General features: G+C 36.4%; 1 protein-coding gene across 2 annotated transcripts; it reads right to left on the bottom strand.

Annotated features, from left to right (window-relative positions):
• Nucleotides 1–486: 486 nt before the first annotated feature.
• LOC113683099 (bifunctional 3'-5' exonuclease/ATP-dependent helicase WRN) lies at nucleotides 487–16,894 on the bottom strand. 2 transcript variants are annotated; one of them, XM_027200304.2, is made up of 32 exons: nucleotides 16,553–16,894; nucleotides 15,376–15,483; nucleotides 14,869–14,962; nucleotides 14,456–14,531; nucleotides 14,262–14,329; nucleotides 13,462–13,570; nucleotides 12,927–13,001; nucleotides 12,712–12,794; nucleotides 12,376–12,482; nucleotides 11,390–11,496; nucleotides 10,999–11,082; nucleotides 10,520–10,608; nucleotides 9,854–9,945; nucleotides 9,624–9,696; nucleotides 8,744–8,798; nucleotides 8,614–8,667; nucleotides 7,955–8,056; nucleotides 7,741–7,821; nucleotides 7,188–7,263; nucleotides 6,879–6,935; nucleotides 6,310–6,365; nucleotides 6,068–6,099; nucleotides 5,911–5,988; nucleotides 5,524–5,594; nucleotides 5,384–5,424; nucleotides 5,090–5,216; nucleotides 4,691–4,803; nucleotides 3,557–3,728; nucleotides 2,649–2,750; nucleotides 1,862–1,958; nucleotides 1,581–1,646; nucleotides 487–1,142 (listed from the first exon to the last, which is right to left on the bottom strand). In XM_027200304.2, the coding sequence occupies exons 1-32, from the start codon at nucleotides 16,772–16,774 to the stop codon at nucleotides 874–876; spliced, it is 3,036 nt and encodes a 1,011-aa protein (XP_027056105.2). In that variant the 5' UTR covers nucleotides 16,775–16,894; the 3' UTR covers nucleotides 487–873. The 2 variants fall into 2 exon arrangements, with proteins under 2 accessions (XP_027056105.2, XP_089054663.1); XM_089198537.1 differs by having other exon boundaries at nucleotides 14,894–14,962; nucleotides 16,553–16,883.
• Nucleotides 16,895–22,278: the final 5,384 nt, after the last annotated feature.

The raw sequence follows: 22,278 nt of genomic DNA, 5'->3' as shown, positions 1-22,278 counted from the left end.
AACATAATCCAAAAAATCATGTAAGTTACCTAGATTAACGAGTTTGCTCACAGAGCACTTTGATTAACATTACTTTGTTAATTATGCACAAGATCAATCAGGGCTCAAAGAGGCCCTAAAAGCTAGGGATTTTGAATTATGACAGGCTTTCCAAAGGCCTTGGGTTGATTCGCTGCGGGAGCAAATATTAGTTATGACGCCACAAATTCAAAAATACACTTTACGATAGTTAACGGATCTTCTACACTCATAGCGACGGCAATTGGCTGTTTCTCTTTTTTTTTTGCTTTGTTTTGTTTTGTTTTTTTATGTGGGGAAGAGATACTCCATCAAGAAACAAGCCGTGCAGACTTTGATGAAGGACGTTAAAATAAAGCCTGTACAGTAATCTGAAAACGATATCTGAATTAAATACGACTACCATTCAGTGACATACAGGCAGTTTGCTGACAGAATGTTTAAAATGTTCTTTCCGGAAACAGAACATAGCATAAAATATCAGTTTATTTCCACAATTGGCTACATGCCCACTTTAATAGACAAATAATTTACATGTTATACACTCGTATTTGCTCTCATGAACTAAACAATCCTCTTTGACGAACACATAGTCGTTCTTTTATTGTAGGAATGAAACCAATCCTCAAAGGAGATATCTTCAGCGCACATGTAAAGCCACGGAATTTTACGAAGCAAAAATGTGCAACGGAAAACCTAACAAAAACAATTTTTAACCATAGGTAACTTTCTCCAGGGGAGAAGCAGAAAGTTACCACCGTTAACAAGAAACTACGCCCCTGTAATTTCCACTGGAGCACGAATCTTATTTAGAAAACAGCGCAAGTAGATAGCCTTATGCCCTTAGGTTTGCATTCAAAAAGGATTTTTCCTCTTTCCTCCCGGCTTGCCAGACAGCCACCCTGGAAGTTTTCTCGTTGTTTCCTGAGAAGGCGTAGTTGGCTCACTTGGGGTATTTCTCAGTTGGGTGCCCGATGCCAAGGACATCTGGCACATCGTTAACGCTGAGGTGCCTTGAGAGACCGCGCCACATGACAGCTCCAAAATGGCGATGACCAGTTTAATATGGCCATAGGACACATGAGGAGGTAAGTGATCTTTTATGGCTGATAATTTGCTTATGTCTGCAAAAAGGGAAATGTACATGTCTTTATCAGAAGCCTAAAACTATCAGTCGTGCGAACCTTCTAAAAATTAGATCCATATCTGAAAATTTACTTAATGGAAGAAGGCATGGTGACAATAACATGGTAATGTATGTAAAGAACACAACAATGACCCCAGGCCAGGACTCTGAGCAAACGCGTTCAAATCGGGGTTCACCTCTGTGGTCACCTCAGTGGTGACCAAATGGCTATGGGGTGACAGGAGATAGGGTCCAAGGGTGCAGGCGACTTCCTTCCTTTGTCTTTGAAGAAGAGGCAATCTAAAGTTGTAATTAAACCTCTATACTCCTAACTACCAGAAAACGTCAGTAAAGGACACATAACCCCATTCCAGCCTGCACCCCCCATTATGCCACATAATGACGCATATAAACAACGGCTGAACGATGATTTTACCTGAGTTAATTGGGGGCGATCTGATCGTTTTTGTTACCAGTTCTTGGATTTCTTCAGTGATTCCCGCTGCACAAAATGAAATGCAAAGCACCCCAGTTAGACATTTTCGTGATGAATGCAACGACAGAGATTGAAAGAGGATGTCCACATTTCATACCATAAAACAGAGGGAGAGAAAAACGAAAAGTGCGAGCCGGGCCATTTTTCTATCTCGACAGCCCATTTTTCTATCTCGACAGCCCATTCGTCCTCGTCTTTACCAATACACAAAATATCCGCACCTCTCTTATAGTCCACGGGGTAATTTGCCTTCAAAGCTTCCGCAAGGTGGCCAAAAATTGTTCCTTCCACCAAGTTCCGTGCTTTAGCCACTTCTTTCTGTAAGAAATGTTGTACATTGAAGAGGCTTTGTCATATTGGTCATATTGTAACGCTGTCAATTGTATTTCTATGTCGCAAAAACAAACCCAATGAATTCGTAACGTAGAGGATAATGAAAATTGGGAAACGAAGTACAAAACTCCGACCGGGCTCAAAAAAGTGGGACAGTCTTCGCCTTCATCAAGTAACGAATGATAGAAATCTTGAGCTCATAATTGTACTTTCTTTCGGTTTACAAGCGTGAAGACTTAGTAAATCACGAGCCGTAGTGAATGATTTTCATACTTTCCGCGTGTTCTCCTAACATCAACCGAGGGTTATTACGTCGGTAAAACGATAGAGAGAGAGAGGTCTGTTGCTTTTATAAAATAACTATGGCTTTACCGGTGTAATAAACGAAAGGTTCTTGATTATATATCAACCAATCAAACGCACAGTTGTAAACCTTTATGATAATTAACAAAGTCACAATCAGGAAGTGAGACATTGGGCGTATCGTCATGGGTGGAGCCTTCCAACAATTTCATTTTGAGAGGAAGGATGTTGTTGTCCGAAGACATGTGCTCATACTCTCTCAGACTGGACGACAGGCTGCGAGTGGGAAATAAGCAGGAACGAAGGCTGGACTCAAGAGAGAGTCGGAAATCGAACCCACTACTCACGTAGACTATTGAATTCAATACTTACGATGGTCATCTGTTTTTCGTGAAACATGTTGAAGGTGCAAAGCTCTGTTTGGCTCAGTTCACGACGACGTATTCCCACAGGTTCTACCACGTAGGTCTGCGACTGAGTGGTAAAAAGTGAAAGGCGATCGCCATTTAAACCTCAGCAATATCATATAAACTACACACAAACACATCCCTGAATGCACATGCCTGAAAAGGATTTGTTGATTGGCTGAAAACCATTACTTATCATTGCTATCATCGTATTTTACATTAGGTTCTCTTCATTTCGCATCCACGATTGTATTTCAAGCGTTGGAAATAATTCTGAGAGGCAAATCAGCCAGGTAAAGAAGAGCTAGAACGCTTGACCTCATAGACGGTAGGGCGGGGAGGTGGGCTTGTTTCGAAGACTAAATTAAACTTGTAGCCCTGGCATGTCAACGAATAGATATTGTTCAGTAAGCTACTCGATTTAGAGAAAGATGGTTATTCGTCTTGTCAAGAGCACAAGACAAAGCTAACATTCTGGGTCCTCACAAGGACTTTACCAAGCTCAAAATATACCATCTCTCTAATTTTTACACACACAACACTTTCGACACCGATGTTCCTAGCTGCATGAAGGACGCATGTTCACCGTGGAGTCCCTGTGGCTCAGTACTGGGGTTCGCTTCCTCATAGGGACTCACAATGTTATCTTTGTCCCAAATTCATTACAAGAAGTATATAACATCTATCTCAATTTCTTCACCGAGCTTAAAATTTATCATGCTTTTAATTTATTTATTTGATTTACTTCATAAAAATGTATCATTAATCAAATATGTACTCCTTATATCTTCATAGCACAAGACAACACCACAGCAAATGAAACGAAATTAGAATACTTCCACGATCAGTGAAGGCCCAAAGCAGAAAACTTACGTTAATTTTAGTTGTTGAATGCACAGAATTAGTTTTGTCGTTAAACTTGTCTGCAGTAAGCTCATTCTCCTTACAGAAGTTTGCCACACAGTTGGCCAGTTGTTCTCCAAATCGTTCACATTGTCTCTCGGACACGCCATCCACTCTGAGCAGGCTATCAGTGGTGGATGGCCTGAGGAGTAAAAATTACAGCTTTTCAGATGAAGAAATGAGTAGTTTATTCATTAACTTGACCGTTGATTGCCAGTGTGAGTGGTGTGTTAAACTTCCTTCTACGGTTTCATAATCTCTTGGTGTCGTTACATTTAAGGACAGCCTCGTTAAGAGGAATATCGGATACAGTAAACAACAAATTCTCCAAACAAAGGTCAAAGGCAAAGATTCATGGTCTAAACTTGGGATAAGGACCTGGAAACTATGAAAAATGTATGAACAAGTAGATCAGATTTTTCAAACACAAGAACAGTCGCAACAACAAAAAATATAAGATTAAAGAACACCACGTCTTAAAAAAGGAAAACGGAAAACCGTGTGTACGAGAATGGCAACCTAGTGTAATGGTTCCAAACATTTATCTCAGTTTTTCCGTCACGACTTGAAGGGGGGGGGGGGGGGGGTGTTTTTCTGTTGATTCATACATTGACTGTGACTTTATGAAAATAATATATGTGAACTGCGGATAAAGAAAATAGGCCAGAAACAAAAAAGAAAAAAAAAACATTCAGGCTTGCACGTGATTTAAATCCAAGACCTCTACCAACTGAGCTAACAAGCTAACTGGGAGCTGGTCATTATGCTGGTTCAAAATAAACCCGTGAAATAATGAAAAACTGACTGTGATTACATGAAAATCATATATGTGAACTGCGGATAAATAAATTTATATGGTAGCGATCTTCGCAGTTATGAACACTACCAGTTGGTTTGTCAGCTAAGTTGGTAGAACGCTGTACCGGTATCGCAGAGGTCATGGGTTCAAATCCTGTTCAGACCTAAATTTTTCCAGGCCTTATTTTCATTACTGCTTAAGAAGTGTTCTTAACTGCGAAGATGGCTTCCATATTCGATTCATATGTTGTGATAAATGTAGATGACTTTAGGAAGGGAGTTATATAAGCAGTACAGACAATTCACCTGTATTTGGCAATGTCCAGAAGAATCTTATTCGTGGCGATCATGTAGGGCGGACAGTCCAGCGAGTGAGAGAGCTCTGCCCTGAGCTTTATAAGTGTTGTGTACAAAGAACCCTGGAAGAACAAATAAGGTCTACTTGGGTAATCAACGAAATGAGAGAGGTATCTGATATATTTGGAATTATTTAGTAAAAAGACGTCATCTCCAATGCGTTGTTTTGAAACAGTTCACAAACAGTTTGGGTCTTTCGAAGGGACACATTTCTAGTTTTTTTTTTTTAATGAAATGATGAGTTCTTTCTGAGTACAAGCTTGGATCGAAGAAAAAAATAGAAGAAGAAAAAAAACCAGGCAGTATAAAGGTCTCTCGCTTAGATCTTCAGTAAAATAGTATTCTTACTTGAAGTTCTAATTCTTTTTCGTCCACTAAGAGCTCTTGTTGTGTTACTTGAGGCAACGTAGCCAGAGGTACACTCTTCTCATTCCAAGTAGGTGAAGACGGAACAGTAGGAGAGGATGAGAAGTATCTGAAAAAATTGGTTAATAAGTTTTTTTAAAAGAAAAGAACAAAATATTTTTTAAATTTTTAAGAGATGCTCCGATGAGCTGACATGTACATTTCGATGTGACATGCTTCGATGAGCTGAGACATTGGCAGTTAGAAAGAGGTTCGAAAAACGGCTTGAGCTGATACCTGGTTGTTGGTTGAGGTTGTTTTTCTGTTGCCAACAGATCCTGCAGATAGAAAAGGAGTTCATCAAAATACAAAGCCTTGAAATAGTCGTAAGTAATGTATGGACTCAAATGGTATGGACAAAAATGGTCCAAACAAACCTGGTTGGGAATTAGTTCCATTTTGACAGAATCATTCCACATGGCTTCTCTCAGCCAGTTCTCTCCCTTTGCTTACAATTCGTACACACAGACAATGAGACAGACAGGTAGGAGGGCAATCAGGCGAGTGGAGAAAGAAAAACAGAAAGAGGAATTTGTAAGTATGGTTCAGATTACCAGTTTGTTGGATGTTTTCCTTGTTCTCATCATGATAAATAGATCCAGTTTTATTTTAATTGCACTTATTGATTTCCTTTAGCAAGGTTTTTTTTACCACATCTTAATGTTGGTTGAGTGACCATTTTCGTTTCTCTCATTTCATTAACATGTGATCAGGAAAAAGTAATCAAAATCCTGGAGGAGATATGAAAAAATTCGTTTACTTACCAGAGAGGGCTGTGAGAGAACCATATCCACCAGGATTTGTCTTTTCTTTAAGAAAGTCCAAGCTCATGAGCTGACGGCCTGAAAAGTTGGAACAATTAAAGAGGAATTCAGTGTTTGGGGGCATGATAAATAAACAAGAATGAAAAAATAGGCTCACCAAAGCTCTTCCACCACTTCTCTGGATGAATTCTAAAAGAAGCAGACAGGAGAAGCAGTTGAGGTTGTTTTCAATGTGTGACAAAACTAGACATATTTTTTTTAACGAACAAGAATTCTGTAATAGTCACAAGTTGTCTTTCAAAATATGAGGTCACTATCTTGGATTTTTATAGCCAGCTGGAAGGATACAAGAAAGGTTGTAAATGATCATGGTTAGAATTAGCTCAAGCTTTATCTTACTTGCCAGTCCCAAACTCTTTTTTCTGGGTCAGCCATTGTGGAACTCTTTGGTTATTCTGAAATAAAAATTTAACAAGAATGCTCTTTCTACAAGGTTGGTACATTTGTAGAAAAAAAAATTTATCAAAGGATAAATATGCCACTTAACAGTAGCAAAATAATAAAAAAAGGGAATTAAAATAATCACTAGATTAGCAATTCTTTGTTATTACGTTACATTGCAATTTTCAGTTCCCTAACAGAAAATCAGATTGTTTTTCCACCATAAAAAATTGACAATATAGAGTTCATATTAAAGCCTTCATGTGCATAAGCTCATCATCAGCAGACCTTTTTAGCATGTTTAAGAGACATATAACACCCCAGTCTAGAGCATTATCCCAGCTAGGGAAGTTGTGTGCCTGGACCCAACTCTAGATTAATTAATGGCTATAAGCCTGTGCCATGTTTGGCCTTAAAGCAATACAATATGATGCTCCAAAACAGTAGTGTGACTGAATTTTGAAAAAGGCAGATTATAGTCATATTGTGCCCATGAGGTAAATGTACTGCATTGTGCTTATACTTACTGATCCCCGTAGCATTAAAATAGGGATTGATATACCATAGGAACCATTCCCTGCAACCTGATAAGAAAAAAAGCAACAGAGAATTAACGTTGAGGGTTTACCACCCCATGCAGCAGAAGACTCTATTCCATTTTACTGTATTTGACTGTCAAAAAAAAAAAACAGCCCCAACATACAAATCAAGAAACTCTAGCATAAGAGTCTTAACATCCAAAAGAACAGTGATTAAATGACATGCTGATATAAAAATCAAAATGCATGTGGAGTACTGGAGAGAGTCATTAATTGCAATAAATTTAAGTAACATACCATCACAGCATTGAGCAACAGTTTAGCTTCTTTTGTAAAGTCTCTCTTGTCATCTTTCACATGCGGGTTAAGAGCCCTAAACGAACACACTCTCTTCACTAATCATTTTTCAATTAGTATTGTGAAGATGTTGCTACAATATAGAGCTTCACCTTGATTAACTGGTTTAAACAATTATTTTTCTTAGGAGCATGGCATGCTCTCACAGGTGCAAAGGCCCACCTAATGTGACAACAACTATAACAGTCTTCTTGCAGGCTATTAAGGACATAATGTGGGTGATCATGGCAAAATAGCAGATCAACCTGACAAGAAAAAGACCTGTTGGGAGAGAGGTTTCCTATTATAATCCATTTCATTCCAATGTTTGCTCAGGTTTTCTGGAAATCTAATTTTTCCCAGATAACTTTCTATTCCAAACCTCCATAAACCTGAAGAGGTATCAGTGTTAAATATAATATGACCTTTACTTAGTATGTGAATCATAATGTGTCACACACATCTGTACCTTGATGTGAACAACCCTTATATTTTTCAATGAAAGAACACTAACCTGTTTCGGCAGTTATCACAGCAGTCATCTCTTCCACCAATGCTCTTGTCAACTGAATTCTCAAAGTAAGCTAAAATTGTTCTACAGACACAAAACAAATTTTAATGACATCTTTTTTGAGCCTCAGGATGTCTTTTCCAATGCTAAACAACTGCTGCACTGATAATCCTGGAAGTGAAAGGGTCTATATGATAAACAAAATTATGTTACCCACCTTCTCCTACATTCTGTTGTAGATAAGTACTGTTCAAGCTTGTTTAGCATTTTCAGTTTATGTTCTTTGAATGACTGTGCTTTGACATCATTCAACAAGTGACTTTGGAAAAAAAAGATAAAATTCTTTCATTTGTTTTAAGTTTAAGATGTTTTTGTCTGTTTGGAAAAGCAAAATGTTTGTCACTGAAATTCACTGAATGCCAAGCTACATATGCACCCACTGATAAACCAGCTCACCATGGAGAGTCTCTGTGGCTCAGTGATGGAGCATCAGAGCAAATTCCAAAAGTATGAGGTTCAATTCCTGGTGGGGACTCAGAGTTTATCCTTTGTAACCCCCTTGTGACAAAAACATCTTTCTCTGAATCCTAATGGTCAGTCATATCACCATTTGATTTGGGTTCTTTCTTGGATTTATAATGACTTCTATGGAAATAGGTAGCCAAGGGTAGTTGCAAGTGAGTAAATTTTGTAACAAGTGCTTATTCTTCAGATAGCAATCTTTATTCCTTTTTAGTGAGGTATGATCTATTTTTCTCAATTAATGAGAGTTTGTGATTCACAATGAGAATGTCTGTTTTATATTTTACTTACATCAATACCAACACCTTTTTAGGACAAAAATGTATCAACCCTACTTGAAATGCAAACACTCACCGGTTAAGGGAAAAGTCAGCTGTGCTATAAAACACATGGCATGTACTGGGAAGGCTAAAAGAAGACATAAATCAATAGGTCATGATATCTTAAACACAGAAAGTTCACAGGGTACAATAATAGTACTTACCCATCCCGACCAGCTCGACCCATTTCTTGGTAATAAGATTCTATATCCTTTGGTGCTAAGGATAAACCAAGCAAGAAATTCAGTACACCAAAGTAAGCATAGTATCCTTTCAGAATTGTTATCCAAAATAGAAAATAATTTCCATATTTTTGTTACACTGAATGAAGCATATTTTTTTCGCTACTTAATTCTGCATTTAAGTTTTTTTAAGTGTAAATCATACAATGGTAGAACAATGGTAGAACAATGAAAAACTTTTAAGTGCAAGAAAATATTGCACAGCTAATGTAGAAAAATTTGAATTTCTTACTTAAAAATGACATCACTTATTTCTGTCTATATCCACCTCACTAAAATCTAATAGACTCATCTGTTCCATAACTATTGGATTCCTGGCAGACAATTCAGGTAAAAAACCCACAAGGGTTTCAATAAGTATTGAAGTAGACAGTAAACACTGTAAAGTAGGTGGGTTATGGAAGATTTCTCTTTACTCTAAAGTTGTTAATTTCAGAGAAAATAAGCAGCAATCTTGCTTCACATGTGAATTTTAGTGACAGTGAATTTCATCAGTTACCAGTTCTCATTGAAAACTGATCCATAGTTCAAGATTACCTTTTAAATTGAGGTGCAAAAATTTTTATGGGGTATTCTTGCCACAATAAAAATGCAACCAGGTGAGAAAAATAACAACATTAGCTCATTCCAAGGGCACTCGCAAAAAATAATCCTGGTGAAAGGACTTTTCATGAACAAGAGAGAAATGTAGAGAGATAATTGTAAAATGTATGTAATAATGTAGTTACCATTTAGTAAAAGGCATTGCAAAAGGGATGTAAATGGCCACAATTTACTTTGGCCTAATCATACAAATGCATACCTCCATAATGGATAATTTTTCGCACATCTGGCTTATCAATTCCCATTCCAAAGGCCACTGTTGCAACAATGCACTGAGTCAAAAATAGTGACAAAAAGTGAAAATGTACACATAAACTAAACAGTTTAAATTTGAAAGCCAATCTAGGGTTTATGTTCAAGATATGTATCTCCAAGACACATATCTGAGACACTGATTGATTGAGAAATATTATGCAGAAAGATGCACACCTGAATGTTGTCTCTCATAAAGAGGTGATGAACTCTTTTTCTTTCCCCAGGGCTTAGGCCAGCATGATAAAATTCACATCTCACCCCAAGACCTGCAAGTTCACACAGATTTAAAAATCATGCAGTGTAAACAAGGAAGCTAGTGAACCCCTTTCTGCACATGGACAAAATGATAGAGACAGTGTCCGTGAAATATGATAGATATAGAAGCCACAGCAACTATAAAGTCAAGTACAGTCACAGGCCAAGCAGCTCAATATCTCAGTTTCTGTAGCAATTTAAAGTGCACAGAAGGTAGAGAGAGGTACTGCCACATGTGAGGGACAAGAAGTACCCAAAAACATAATCTGTGACCTGCCCAGGGCTTGAAACAGGGCCTCTTAAGCCAGAGTTCAGAAAGCTAGCCATTAGGCTACTGTACCACCCATACATATAGGTGTATATTTCATTATTATTGCAAAATGCTATCCTTAATCCTACTTTTAAGAGCAATCTGTGTAAGCTATTTTGTAAAAACCTGCAAAAAGCTTTTCCGTAATGGTATAAAGGGATTTTTGATTACATAATGAAAACCTATATCTTATCTTAGTACCCACAGCTTCATACATTTATCATACAGAAATCCTTATAGCCGATCATTTTCTTGATGAGCACAAAATAAATTACCACGGAGTTCACTGACAACTGTTTCTGTTGCCTTCTTTGTTGGACAGTAAACGATTGTTGGACCATCAAAAGAGTACTCAATCTTACTTCTGTAAACAAACAAAGAAAATTCTTGGACAAACTTATAACAAGCTTCAACATTTTCATAAATACATGTTGGGAGGGAGGGAGGGAGGCCAGCTACTGACAGTGATACAGTTCCCATCCAAATCACATGACTAAGGTCAGTTAAAGGCAAGATTTAGTTCTATCTGTTGGAATTATAAAATCACTATCAGGAAAATGAGAGTTGATGAAAAGGCATACTGCACCATCCATTTGGTAGAAATATGTTTTTTGGATAGCATTATCTAACTTTCAAACCACTCAGGAGGCTGCCCTTGTACAGTGCCACATCCTTGAAACAAATTTATCTCAACAGTGCTTACACCCAAAATAGTTATACTTGTAATTATTAGTGAAAAGAAGTAACAACCTACCTGTCTGCTGTTTTGATCAAGAGGGGTCTAAAGTCATCTTTGATACTACCTGATTTTCTGGATACTTCAAAATACAAATTAGGTCTGCAAATTATAGAGAAAACACTCATTAAAACATATCACCACATATACATGGACTAAGGAAAGCTTGCAGATACATTTTGACCTACAAAGTAATTCATGTGCATAATTATTACCAAACTATTGTCTTAAACAATTACTTCAATTACTTAATTAACCACACTTTTCTGTTAGTCATATTTAATTAATACTTGGTCTGTAAGATGCACAACACTATTGATGAAACCAGTGTAATAAATCTTGTACCATAAAGCTTAAAACTATTATTAATAATGATCTTAAAAAAAAAAAAACTCTTGAGCTTGATTACCTATCAAATCCAGTGCAAACAAAAGCAGCATTTTTCAGTTTCAAAGATTGACATATGTCTCTTCTTACAGCAGGAGTAGCAGTGGCTGTCAAGGCAACTATGGGTACCTTAAATGTACAAAATGGAGATGCAGGAAAGGGTCATGCTATGTCAAAGCAAATACACATTAAACTTTTTGTTTGCAGTGAGATGTCTCTTCTGTTTCAAACAGTTTGGCCTGAGTATCAAATATGATTTGCTTTCCTTTTCAGTAAATTATTGCAAACCTAAAACATTAATAATCAATTGAGCTTCGCCACTAAAGTTCAGTTTCTAGAGCCTTAAGCTAGTTAGCAGACAAAAGAGTATTAAATTTTATTCTGAGTTCCCTATGGTTTCTTGGCATAGTGTACTTTGGTTCTAGTCCTACTTGTCTATTAATACTGTGGTTTGACATTGTGTCACTTAATCCACAAGTCAAACCTCAATACTCTGTGTGCCTAACAACATTGTTTCTTTCAAATAGACAATATTCCCTGTGATTTCGCCTTTTAACCCTTTCACTCCCAAGATCTCATTTAGTGATTCTCCTTATTGTCTTCCATACCATTCATATGATGTTAGCTGGGAGAATTTGGTATTGGATCAACTAATAATCCCCTGATTGATATTTTTCTTTATTCTCATTGCTTCTCTGCCTCATAATGTATTGACTTTGTAAGGAGAAATTGTGTCTTGATCACTCATAGGAGTTCCAGGGTTAAGTGCTTATTACTACAACAGTTCAAACTATATTTTCCATTACAACATCCTCATAAGAACTTCAATCAAGTCACTCTGGGGTATTCCACACTTTGATAAATTAACATATTCTATCCTTTCTCCTTCCAAAAAAACAAGACAAAACAAAACAAACCTGACTTGTTATTCACCTGTTATCAAACATTAGTTATTCTCGAAAATTGAAATTTATTATGTGTATTAAATATTTTAAGGTATTTTCTTACAGTAGGAAGTTTATCCCTGATACATCCAAGTGAACGATATGAGGATCTAAAGTCATGGCCCCACTGAGACACGCAATGTGCTTCATCTATTGCAACTAGTGTTAAACCTGTTGAGCAAATAAATATTAAATATAACTATTTATAGGTACTTTTTTTTCAGCTAGTATCACAACTAACATGTTTGATCCAATAAGATTTTGTGTAAAACTTCACTGAAGAATAAGAGTACTAGTGTTGAGAAGGTTTGGCAGCCTGTGAATAATTAGCAGCCTAGTAGTTTAAACTGGCTTATTTGTACCTTTGCTTTTATTTGTTTCTTTTCAGTTATATCCTCACCTACAGACTTCTGTACTTCAGCTAGGAATGTAGTATCTAAGGAAACATATTCAGGAGTCAAGTATACCACTCTATACTGTCCCCTGGAAAATGAAAAACACATACCAGAAATGACTATAAGACTTTCAAAAGTCATCAGGTAGGGAGAAGCATTTTTTAAAAAACAGATCATGTCCACTGCCTCAAGAAAGGTAGTTGGAGAATTTCTAGAATACCTCAAAACTCCAGCTTTTACTTCGGCATTGTTGCTTTGAGCAGACCCAAGATAACAAGCTGCAATGTTGTAAAGCCTAAAACATAACCATTACAGAAAAAAGATGAAATTTGTATGGCTTATGAGTTAGACTAAATACAATATAATGCATTCTAAATTGAATTTGCACTTAATAAGTTCACCATGAAATGAATATTTAAAAATTTTATGTTTGTAAATGAAGTGGATTGACTCTTGTACAATTTGTTGTTTTGAAACCTTCACTGCTTCTTCATTACTTCTCCCTTACTGCAATTTGACCACTTTATTCCAGATTAATGATCTTCTGATACTCAATAAAATTGAGCAACATGTAACATATAATTATACATTATTGGCCAAGCATGAAGTCAGTCAATAGGAACACAGGATTCACTCCATATTACCCATGGGCATTGCCAGCCATATACTAAAATATATTAATATTAATAGCAACCAAGAGAATTAAGAAAAATTAAGTGAAACCTAAATTTAAGAGTTCATTCTGTAGTCTTTACCCCAGTTTTGTAACTTGATCCTCCATAAGTGAGATTAGAGGTGATATAACAACTGTTGTTCCTCCAGAGTACAAAGAGGGGTACTGATAACATAAACTCTTTCCATATCCTACATAAATATATGGATGGCAATTGATGTCAGGAAATGGATGGGTCATTAGAATTAACACATCACAATGGAGATTATTTGGTACAAGTACCTTGGTGTATAATAAAAATAAAAAAGAATTGTGTCATCCATGATAATATAGTATTTATCATTAGCCCCACAATGTAATAAATTCCAATGCATGTCCCTTGTAAGTGATGATTTTGAAAATTGTATGTTCTCATGTTTTTCAAAATTATCCCTTAAACTCCCATGAGTGACCAAGACAGAATTTCTCCTTACAATATCAATACAATATCAACCAGATAAGTGATGAGAATAAAGAAAAATATCCATTGGGGGATAATTAGTTAATCCAATACTAAATTCTCTGAACTAACATTGAAAGAATTGTATGGTTGACAGTAAGGAGAATTACAAATTTGATCTGGGAGTTAAAGGGTTAATAATATTACCACTGAATCAAAAATAAAGGCCACAAGATTAAAGGAAATGATCACTGACTAAAAAGGCTCTTGATTGTTAAACAAATTCTCCTTGTCAGCACCTTGAAATGTACGAAGAACAGAATTGAGAATATGCATACTGGTGTTAGGGTATCATGGGATAAGAACAAATGGTACTCTTGGGTTTAAACTACACTGTATTTATTCATGATAGAAGCAGACCCAAGAGTCAATCCAAGAGTTACCTGTTGCCATTACAACACAAACATCCCGTTTAGAATTAAGCACTTCATTTATTATCTTCCACTGCATACTGAAAGATATAAATTTATATTTCAAAAAATATGTATTTAGGAAAGCAGTCAGTGGTAAAGAAAAGTGCAAACAAGTATAAATTCATTAACACAAATTCAAGGCAGAGGAAAACTGATCTACACACGGTCTGAACTTAGAATGACCAAAATATTTCTTCAGCACATCTATGTGGTCATCATCTGGCTTGATTTCGTCCATATCTGATGAGAAGATTTAAAAGAAGAAAATGATTTGGTAAAAAAAAACTGCATTAACTGGAAATATTTTTTTGAAATATGAAGATTTTTCAGTCAATGAAAAAAAAATTTATTTTCCATGTTTCATTGTCAATAAGTACTTTTCTTTCCTTAACATTGCTTTTTTTACTCAACTTATCATTATCACCATTATCTCATCATTCAATATTAACTAAAGATATCTTATAATCTTATCTTTCCAATTATTTTGAAGTAAAACTAACACTAATTAATATATTTATGTTGAGTTAACTGTGTTTCAAGGGAGAGAAAAGTAATATATCTTATTAGTGAAAGGCACCTTCTGATTCTGTTGATTGATCTACCTCCTTGTTGTCAGTATCTGAAATCTCTGATTCAGCTTGACTTTGATTGCAGATTTCCTCAATGTCAACCTTGAAGACAAGGAAAAGTATGCTTATCTCTTAAGTGATCAAAAAATTTAAAACACTTTACTCCCTCCTAAAAAGGATTTATTTGAACTTTTGTATGATTTTCTGTTTCTTAATGGGTGTAAACATTAGAGTTTAAATGCAAAAACTAAAATAACAACATTGATTGTGTGGAAAGCTTGGGTTAAGCCACATTTAACTTTTCCAACAGATTTGAGTTTTTTTCACATTTTACATTCCTGCAGCCAATCAAAATTACATCCTAAAACTTAGTACATACAATTTTAAGCCACTTTTCAGAGTTAGTTGTAGTAAACCAAATGATTCTGATATATCAGTTAATAGACGGAATCTCTAGTTCAATCAAATTGAGCATTTGGTTATCAAAAAAATAAAAGTTTTATCATGTTTATTACCTCGGCCATTGCTTGATCAAACTCGTCATCACTCAACTCAATCAGGTCATGTGAGTCATTACAATGAGAACTGCTTAAAAGTAGTTTTTCACTGGCATCTCTTGAGTCCTAAAGAAAAAAATCAGAATAATCTGTTTCCAGGTACAAAATGAAAACACTGAGGTAATTACAACAAAAGTTTGTTGGTTTCTCCCACCAAATTCTCTCCCAAACCTAACAACTTTAACTAACTTTAACCTTCAAAAGTGCACAGTAAGCTTCCAGTGAGGCAGACTATACTATATGAGACTTTGTTGCTTTAAGTCACATGAAAGTACTAACTACCCTTGGGTTGCACAGTAGTCTACCATAAATAAATTACTGGTAGCCATGGATGTGAGACAAACTTAACCCCTGGTAATAGTGAGCATGAGAGTTTAGAGTCCTGCCAAGTAAATAACTTATCATAATGCACCAATCAATTCAAAGCTTCAACATCCCCTCTCTACCCCTGGGAAAAACCCACAAGCATTTGACATCCAAGCCCTGGGGGTGAAATTTGAAGCCTACTTAAGTGGGATGGAGAATTTGAACCACAACTGTCAAGTCTTTCCAGCAGAATTAAAGTGCTTTATCATTTGTTATGGAGGTGTTTTAAGTAAAAAACTTCAATTTTATGAGCAGATGGCTCAGAAGAAAAGGGTCGATACTAATCTTGCCAGAATAATCTTTGGAGGTTCAAATGCCCATAGCTTGTTTTGCCACAGAGGGGATGTTGGAGCTTCAAATTGATTGACGCTTAACATCCACTGCCCAGCCCCTCGTGAGAGATTGGCAACAAAAACAGCATACTTCATCAGCAGTCCCACCTTTCAGGTTTTAGAAGCAGTTAGTGAAAATTTTAGACATTTATCTCTTTTACTGTTAGTTCCAGTCAGTTTGATTCTGGTTAACTTGAACTCATTTGTATAGGTTATACTATGTCTGCATTCATAATTGCACTAGACCCGCAACCTACAACCTGCATTTGCACTCTCCATTACCAAACACTTTCACCCTGACCATCATGTGAAAGGTTGTATAACATTATCCATCTGAAATATGCCCGTTCTTCACATTTTTAAGCAATGAAAGGGTTTATTTGAAAATTTTTATATTGAAAATGTTGTAGTTAGCAGCAGCAATTTAAAAAAACTACCTCCCCAAAGCTGGCGTTTCCTGAGTCGTCCTCGTCCATTTTTCCAACAAAAAGCTCGTGTAGCTCGGCGGCACTTGACTCGATAGCAGAGAGCAGGAATTCTACCCTAGTTTCTTGCGCAGAAATCACGTCGCTTGCTGTGACAGCTTCTGAAATATCGCGCAGAGTATTCAAGACCGTCAACACCCTGCCATGTATTACTCCATTCTTATGACTATCCATAATTTTTCAATAATAATAACATTGGTGCAACGATTGGGAAAATATACGATTTATCGGTATCGCAGCAGCCGCCATGGTGAATGCATTCTTACCGCGCTTCCGCGCTACCAAAATAGGTTTCCAGCTTACCACTGCCACAGGGAATCGAGGATGGGGAATGGTTCGGGTCAAGAGAAATAGTTACTGAGTTTTTTTTTTTTTAATTGAAAAAAAAAATCAGATTTCCCTATCTTGAGCTTGCACCAATCATATCACAGCATTTGGATATCTTGCACAAATCACAGTGTTTGGGAATTGTTTTCTTGCAAATGATGTCATGGAATTAGGAGGCTGTGCACAAAGAGTGACATAAACCATAAATTGGGTTCATTTGATGAGTGTAATAGTTTGTGGCCTTCGCGGAGCCTCTTCGATTGAGGTCGAGATTTATCGGGATATGAAAAGTTTGCATTTAACCTTTTTGCTCATTTTAAGTTCAAATGTATTTTTCCGCTCATTTACTCAAAACTCACCCGCCAAACAACTTACATTCTACCACGTACCATGAAAACAACGTCCAAAGTCCAATTAGAACATACCCAATCATTGCACTACATGAACATTAGGCAATTTTTCATGTGCTTGAGTTGTGTTCCACCGATCCTGAATTCCATTTTCTCTAAGAAGACTTTGCTCCACCACGTGTCATTTCCTGGTAAACAACCTGCATTTAATCACGAATTCTAATCGCATTGCCCAACCCCACTGAAAAAATTCACATAGAATGAGATGCTACTGATATTTAATTATCCACGCGATTCTCCAGCGTTTTGACTTTTTCTGCGAATAAAATTGGTTTTTCGCTACCTTGGACTTAATTCAATCGCGTTACCAACCTGTATTTCGTCACATGTTTCACGCAGAGGGTAAAGTCCAGATAGGCAACAACCAATCAAGGAACCCTCTTCTAAATATTATCCTTTTTTCTTTTTCAATGTATCTTCACTTGTTCGAGATCGCAATATATCTTTTGTTAGGATCTATTGGAGATACAACAGAGTTTCAGTTGGCTTTTCGTATTAAATAACGTAGAATTATATTTTTGAGGCAACTAACTGTAGACGAAGAACGGTAATAAGGGTAGTCCCTTTCGCAACCGTTATTTGGTGTCGTCGCGCAACGGGTTCTCTCTCCAACGGGGAATAGATGGCACTGTGTGGCGAGGCCAAACAACGGCTGCGAAGGAGACAACAGCAAGTGTGGCACCGATGCATTTTACTTTTGCTTAGAAGTACCGAGACAATAGAGACGACTAACCGAAAAATACCTCTGTGAGTTCAGATAAATTAGGTCTTTTTCCTTTTTCTTAAGGTGAAGTAATGCGATATTTTCGTCCGTTTGAAAGGTATGCTCTTTTCCTGTTACAAAAATGAAAACATTAGGTACACAAAGTGTCCCACCTCAACCCGCCCGGCCGAAAAAATTAACTCTTGCATGCTACGCATGTTTATGTTAGGTAACATACTAATAAACGGCTGCGAACGGGTACAAAGGTGGATCAGGTAAGAGCACTGTACAGAGAAAACTAAGCCATGATTTCTGTATAGCCACATGCTTCATTATGCATAATAGATTGCCTTCGAGTTCACTGCTTTGTTTAAGACTGAGTAGTATGGAGGTTCTTTAGGAATTTTTTTAATAATTTTTCTTTGGAGGCGAGATACTGAATTGGGGAGGAAAGTAGCTTCAAAGAAATAGAGTAATTATCTTATCGTTAAATTGCAGATCAGTACCCTGTGATTTCTCCAAAACTCTACACCTCTCTTTCCACTTAATCCTCTCAACTATTCACATCCTGAAGCTTAACATAAAGTATGCCTCTTTTTTCTCATTATCAATAATAATTTTTTAATCATTTCATTTTTTAAGCACAAACCTGTGGACTTTATGAATTAGCCAGCACGATGTACAATGCACTTTGTCTTGTTAAAGGCATTGTTGTTCCCGTGCTTGTCGGAGAATTTTAATCGCGTTAGGCGAGGAACATCCTAAGGACACACAAAGCATTTTGCAACTGGTCTTCGTTACGGCTCTTTCAAGATAATTTAAATTTATCAACTGAGTTTATAAAGTAAATTGGCCTCCGTAAAGATTTTCTAAAGCTGATCTTTTATGAGCGTTAGCCCTTCGTCAGAGTGAATGGCCGTTGCGGTCCATTGGTCTGAGGATACAAGCCAAGTGTTCGTCTCCTGCTTCTCGGCAGGAGTTGACTACAAGTTCCGTATTTCTTTCTGTTTTGCTGCCAGCTATTTTCAAAGTTAGTTTTGCTTTATCTAGCTATATTTGAAATTTGGCTCCTAGATGATTCGACTGAATTACGGCATGCGTGTTCTTGAGTTCTTAGGCACTTGTTGGAGGGGTGACGCCTGTAAAAAGCTCTCGAATATTTGAGCCACTATGATTTGCAATATATCGTTACCGTTCTTTAACCCTTTTTCTCGTTATTATAAATAATTACATATTCACTAGTTCAGTATATTTTCAGGTAGATAGGGATGTAAGAAAGATAGCAGGGGGCAGGGAAAGCTGATATAAAAAATCTTGGGCCTGAAAGGGGTCAAACACTGAGTTCCCATGATTGCTTTGAATTGCCTCACGCTATTTTGCGATGGGTCATTTGGTTTTCGTGTCGTATGAATATAGGTAAATCAGCTCGACTCTGAGCCGAATATCCCGGCGAGAGATTTAAAATCATCGAAAACAACTCGAATGGTTAATAAAGTCCGTGCACCTCGGTGGAGAGATGAGGAAGTTGTTTTCAACACTAACCAAAGTTTGGGTCGGTAAAGAAGAAATGGATTTTGAGACTCTGCAATGCACACCTGTTAACTCGTTTTTCGTTTTAGGTCTATGCATCAACTTTATCCACCTAAACTACTTGAAGACTTTTTTCGAACAAGAATTGCATGTTTTTGGACACATCCTATATAAAGACCAAAAGGCCACGCAAACGCAATATAAAGAAAAACGCAAAAAGTCCCAGAGTTTTCATTTCCACGATGTTGTGTTTGAGTCCGCAGTAAACACTTTTTATTTTTCAGAGTAACTAACGAGTTAGATTAACTTCGGGTGCTAAATATTATTCTTAAAATACACTCCTTCTATTTATCTGCTCTTTTCTAGTTTCCTCCTCGTTTCTCGTATTTTTCAAATCAAGATTTAGACTACTAATAAAAATGAAATACGCGATGTATAAAAAAAAATTATAAGGAACTTATCGAGACTTGAACAAAGTATAGCGAAATAATCGCATAAAGGTTGTAATATAAAACAGGATAATCAGAAAAGTTAGAGAAGAAAGGAAGTGCCTATGGTACCGACATTTTCGATACATTATCGAGCTACGTGCTTAAATTCCCTAATTGTAAATTCAGTTCGACCATTCATTCATAGAGTGCTATTTTACGACTTCTTTTATTAAAAAAAAAGGTTTAAAACTGGTTTAATTCAAATGGTGTTTCTTACTTTTACTTCAAGTAAGGAAGATATCATCTTTAGTCTACCTGAAGTATCAACTATGCTATCAAGGAAATTAAATTCACTCCCAGTGTCTTTTTGTTCAACCATATTTATAAATGTTCCGAAACAGCTTGTTACTCGAGCTCTTTGATTTTTGATTAATAGAATAGCCTATAAGTAGAACTGAATCGAGAACGCAAATTTACTAATTTGTACGAACGCCAAGCTTCTCTTCCCCCCTGACTCATTTATCTTTTTTAAGAGCTCTTTAGAACTATTTATACAAAAATACGATGATCGTACGTAAAACGTTCTTATTGAGAAACCGTGCGTAACCAATTTCCAAAACTACCTAAAAATCACTACCACGCGTTTTGTTGTTACTTTCGAAAAACACAGGCCCACTATTCAACCTCATGCTTCCCTCTCGCAATTGTAAAGTGCGTAAAACGTGGAGGTGGAAATATGAAAAAGTTTAGTCAACGGGTGCATTTACGCACGTAAACGTCCATTTCAACATACGCAATTTTTTAAAGGATGTTCACGGCGTGGGGAAATCCAGCTTAATGTTTGTTTCCAGTAAAAGGCAAAGCTCAGACTCTATGATCCAAACCTTCACTTTGCTTCAAAATTTTCTCTTTGTTTGACCTGAATAATCAAAGAGTAATTGATAAATAAGACATTAACTAAACGATGAAAACTTAAAAAAAAAATTCTAAGGAAATGACTTTGCCAATCAAGTTTGAACTGCACGCTGCTGGTAAAACTTACGTTTTGATATTCTGGTAATTTCAAAAATCATTTAGCTATCAATCAATCAATCGTTTATTTTAACACGTTTCGGGAATTAAAACCTTTTTTTTTTTTTCTCGAGTGTGTGTGTTCTATGGGCCAGTATTATAATTTAGTAACATTGCATTGTTATTATATTGCATTGTAATAATATAAGTTCGTAGTACTGTTGTATTGTAGCATTGTAGTTTTGTAGCACTGTAATCCTGTAAACTTGCAAAATGAAAAGTAAAGAAAAAAATAAATATAAAAAACAAATTCAGGGCGGTAGATAAAAAATAAAACCACCCTGAAAGAAATAAAGAGGATAATCGTGCTAAAATTAAAAACAAAGGCTATCTCCTGTGATCGTGACTGGGTTTTTTTTATCCAGATTAATAGCAACTTGTTCTAAGTATTTAGCAAAGTTAAATACAATATTTTCTCACGATAACGAAATTTATTCACTAATCTAAGTTGTGATAAAAGGTCATCAGATGAAGAGATAATCAATAAACTTTTATATTTTTGTTGAATAACTTGCGATATAAAATATTTCCACTCAATTTCCCGACAGCTAAATAACCTAGAATGACCTAAGTAGAAACTTCTTGCTTGAGATAAATTTCGTCTGTCAACATCTTGCCCCATGGACTCCTGACAACTTGTATAATATCTTCCTTGGCAAAAGTTTTGATTCGTTAATTTTCCAAATGAATCGGAGAAAATGTCAACCTAACAAGACGGAAATTATGAAATATGATGATCGTACGTAAAACGTGCTTATTGAGAAACCGTGCGTAACCAATTTCCACAACTACCTAAAAATTAATACCACGCGTTTTTTTGTTACTTTCGAAAAACGTAGGCCTGCTATTCAACCTTATCCTTCCCTCTCGCGATTGTAAATGCGTATAACGTGGAGGTGGAAATATGAAAAAGTTTAGTCAACGGGTGCATTTACGCATGTAAACGTCCATTTCATCGTACGCAATTTTTTCAAAAGATGTTCACGGCGTGGGGAAATCCAGCTTAATGTTTGTTTCCAGTAGAGGGCAAGGCCTATACTCTATCATCCAAACCTTCACTTTGCTTCAAAATTTTCTCTTTGTTTGACCTGGAAAATCAAAGAGTAATTGATAAATAATACATTAACTGAACGATGAAAACTTAAGAAAAAAATTCTACCAAGGAAATTACTTTTCCAATCAAGTTTGAACTGCACGCTGCTGGTA

The sequence above is a fragment of the Pocillopora damicornis genome, chromosome 2 (assembly GCF_964200805.1).
Source record: "Pocillopora damicornis chromosome 2, jaPocDami1.2, whole genome shotgun sequence".
Lineage (NCBI taxonomy): Eukaryota > Metazoa > Cnidaria > Anthozoa > Scleractinia > Pocilloporidae > Pocillopora > Pocillopora damicornis.
This window is presented reverse-complemented; position numbering and strand designations above follow the sequence as displayed.

Coding starts and splice junctions, on each gene's coding strand:
- LOC113683099 (XM_027200304.2), bottom strand. CDS start 16,774: ATGGATAGTCATAAGAATGGAGTAATACATGGCAGGGTGTTGACGGTC. Junction 14,963..15,375: donor TTGATCAAGCAATGGCCGAG/GTAATAAACATG, acceptor CTTGTCTTCAAG/GTTGACATTGAGGAAATCTG. Junction 1,143..1,580: donor ATCGCCCCCAATTAACTCAG/GTAAAATCATCG, acceptor CCCTTTTTGCAG/ACATAAGCAAATTATCAGCC.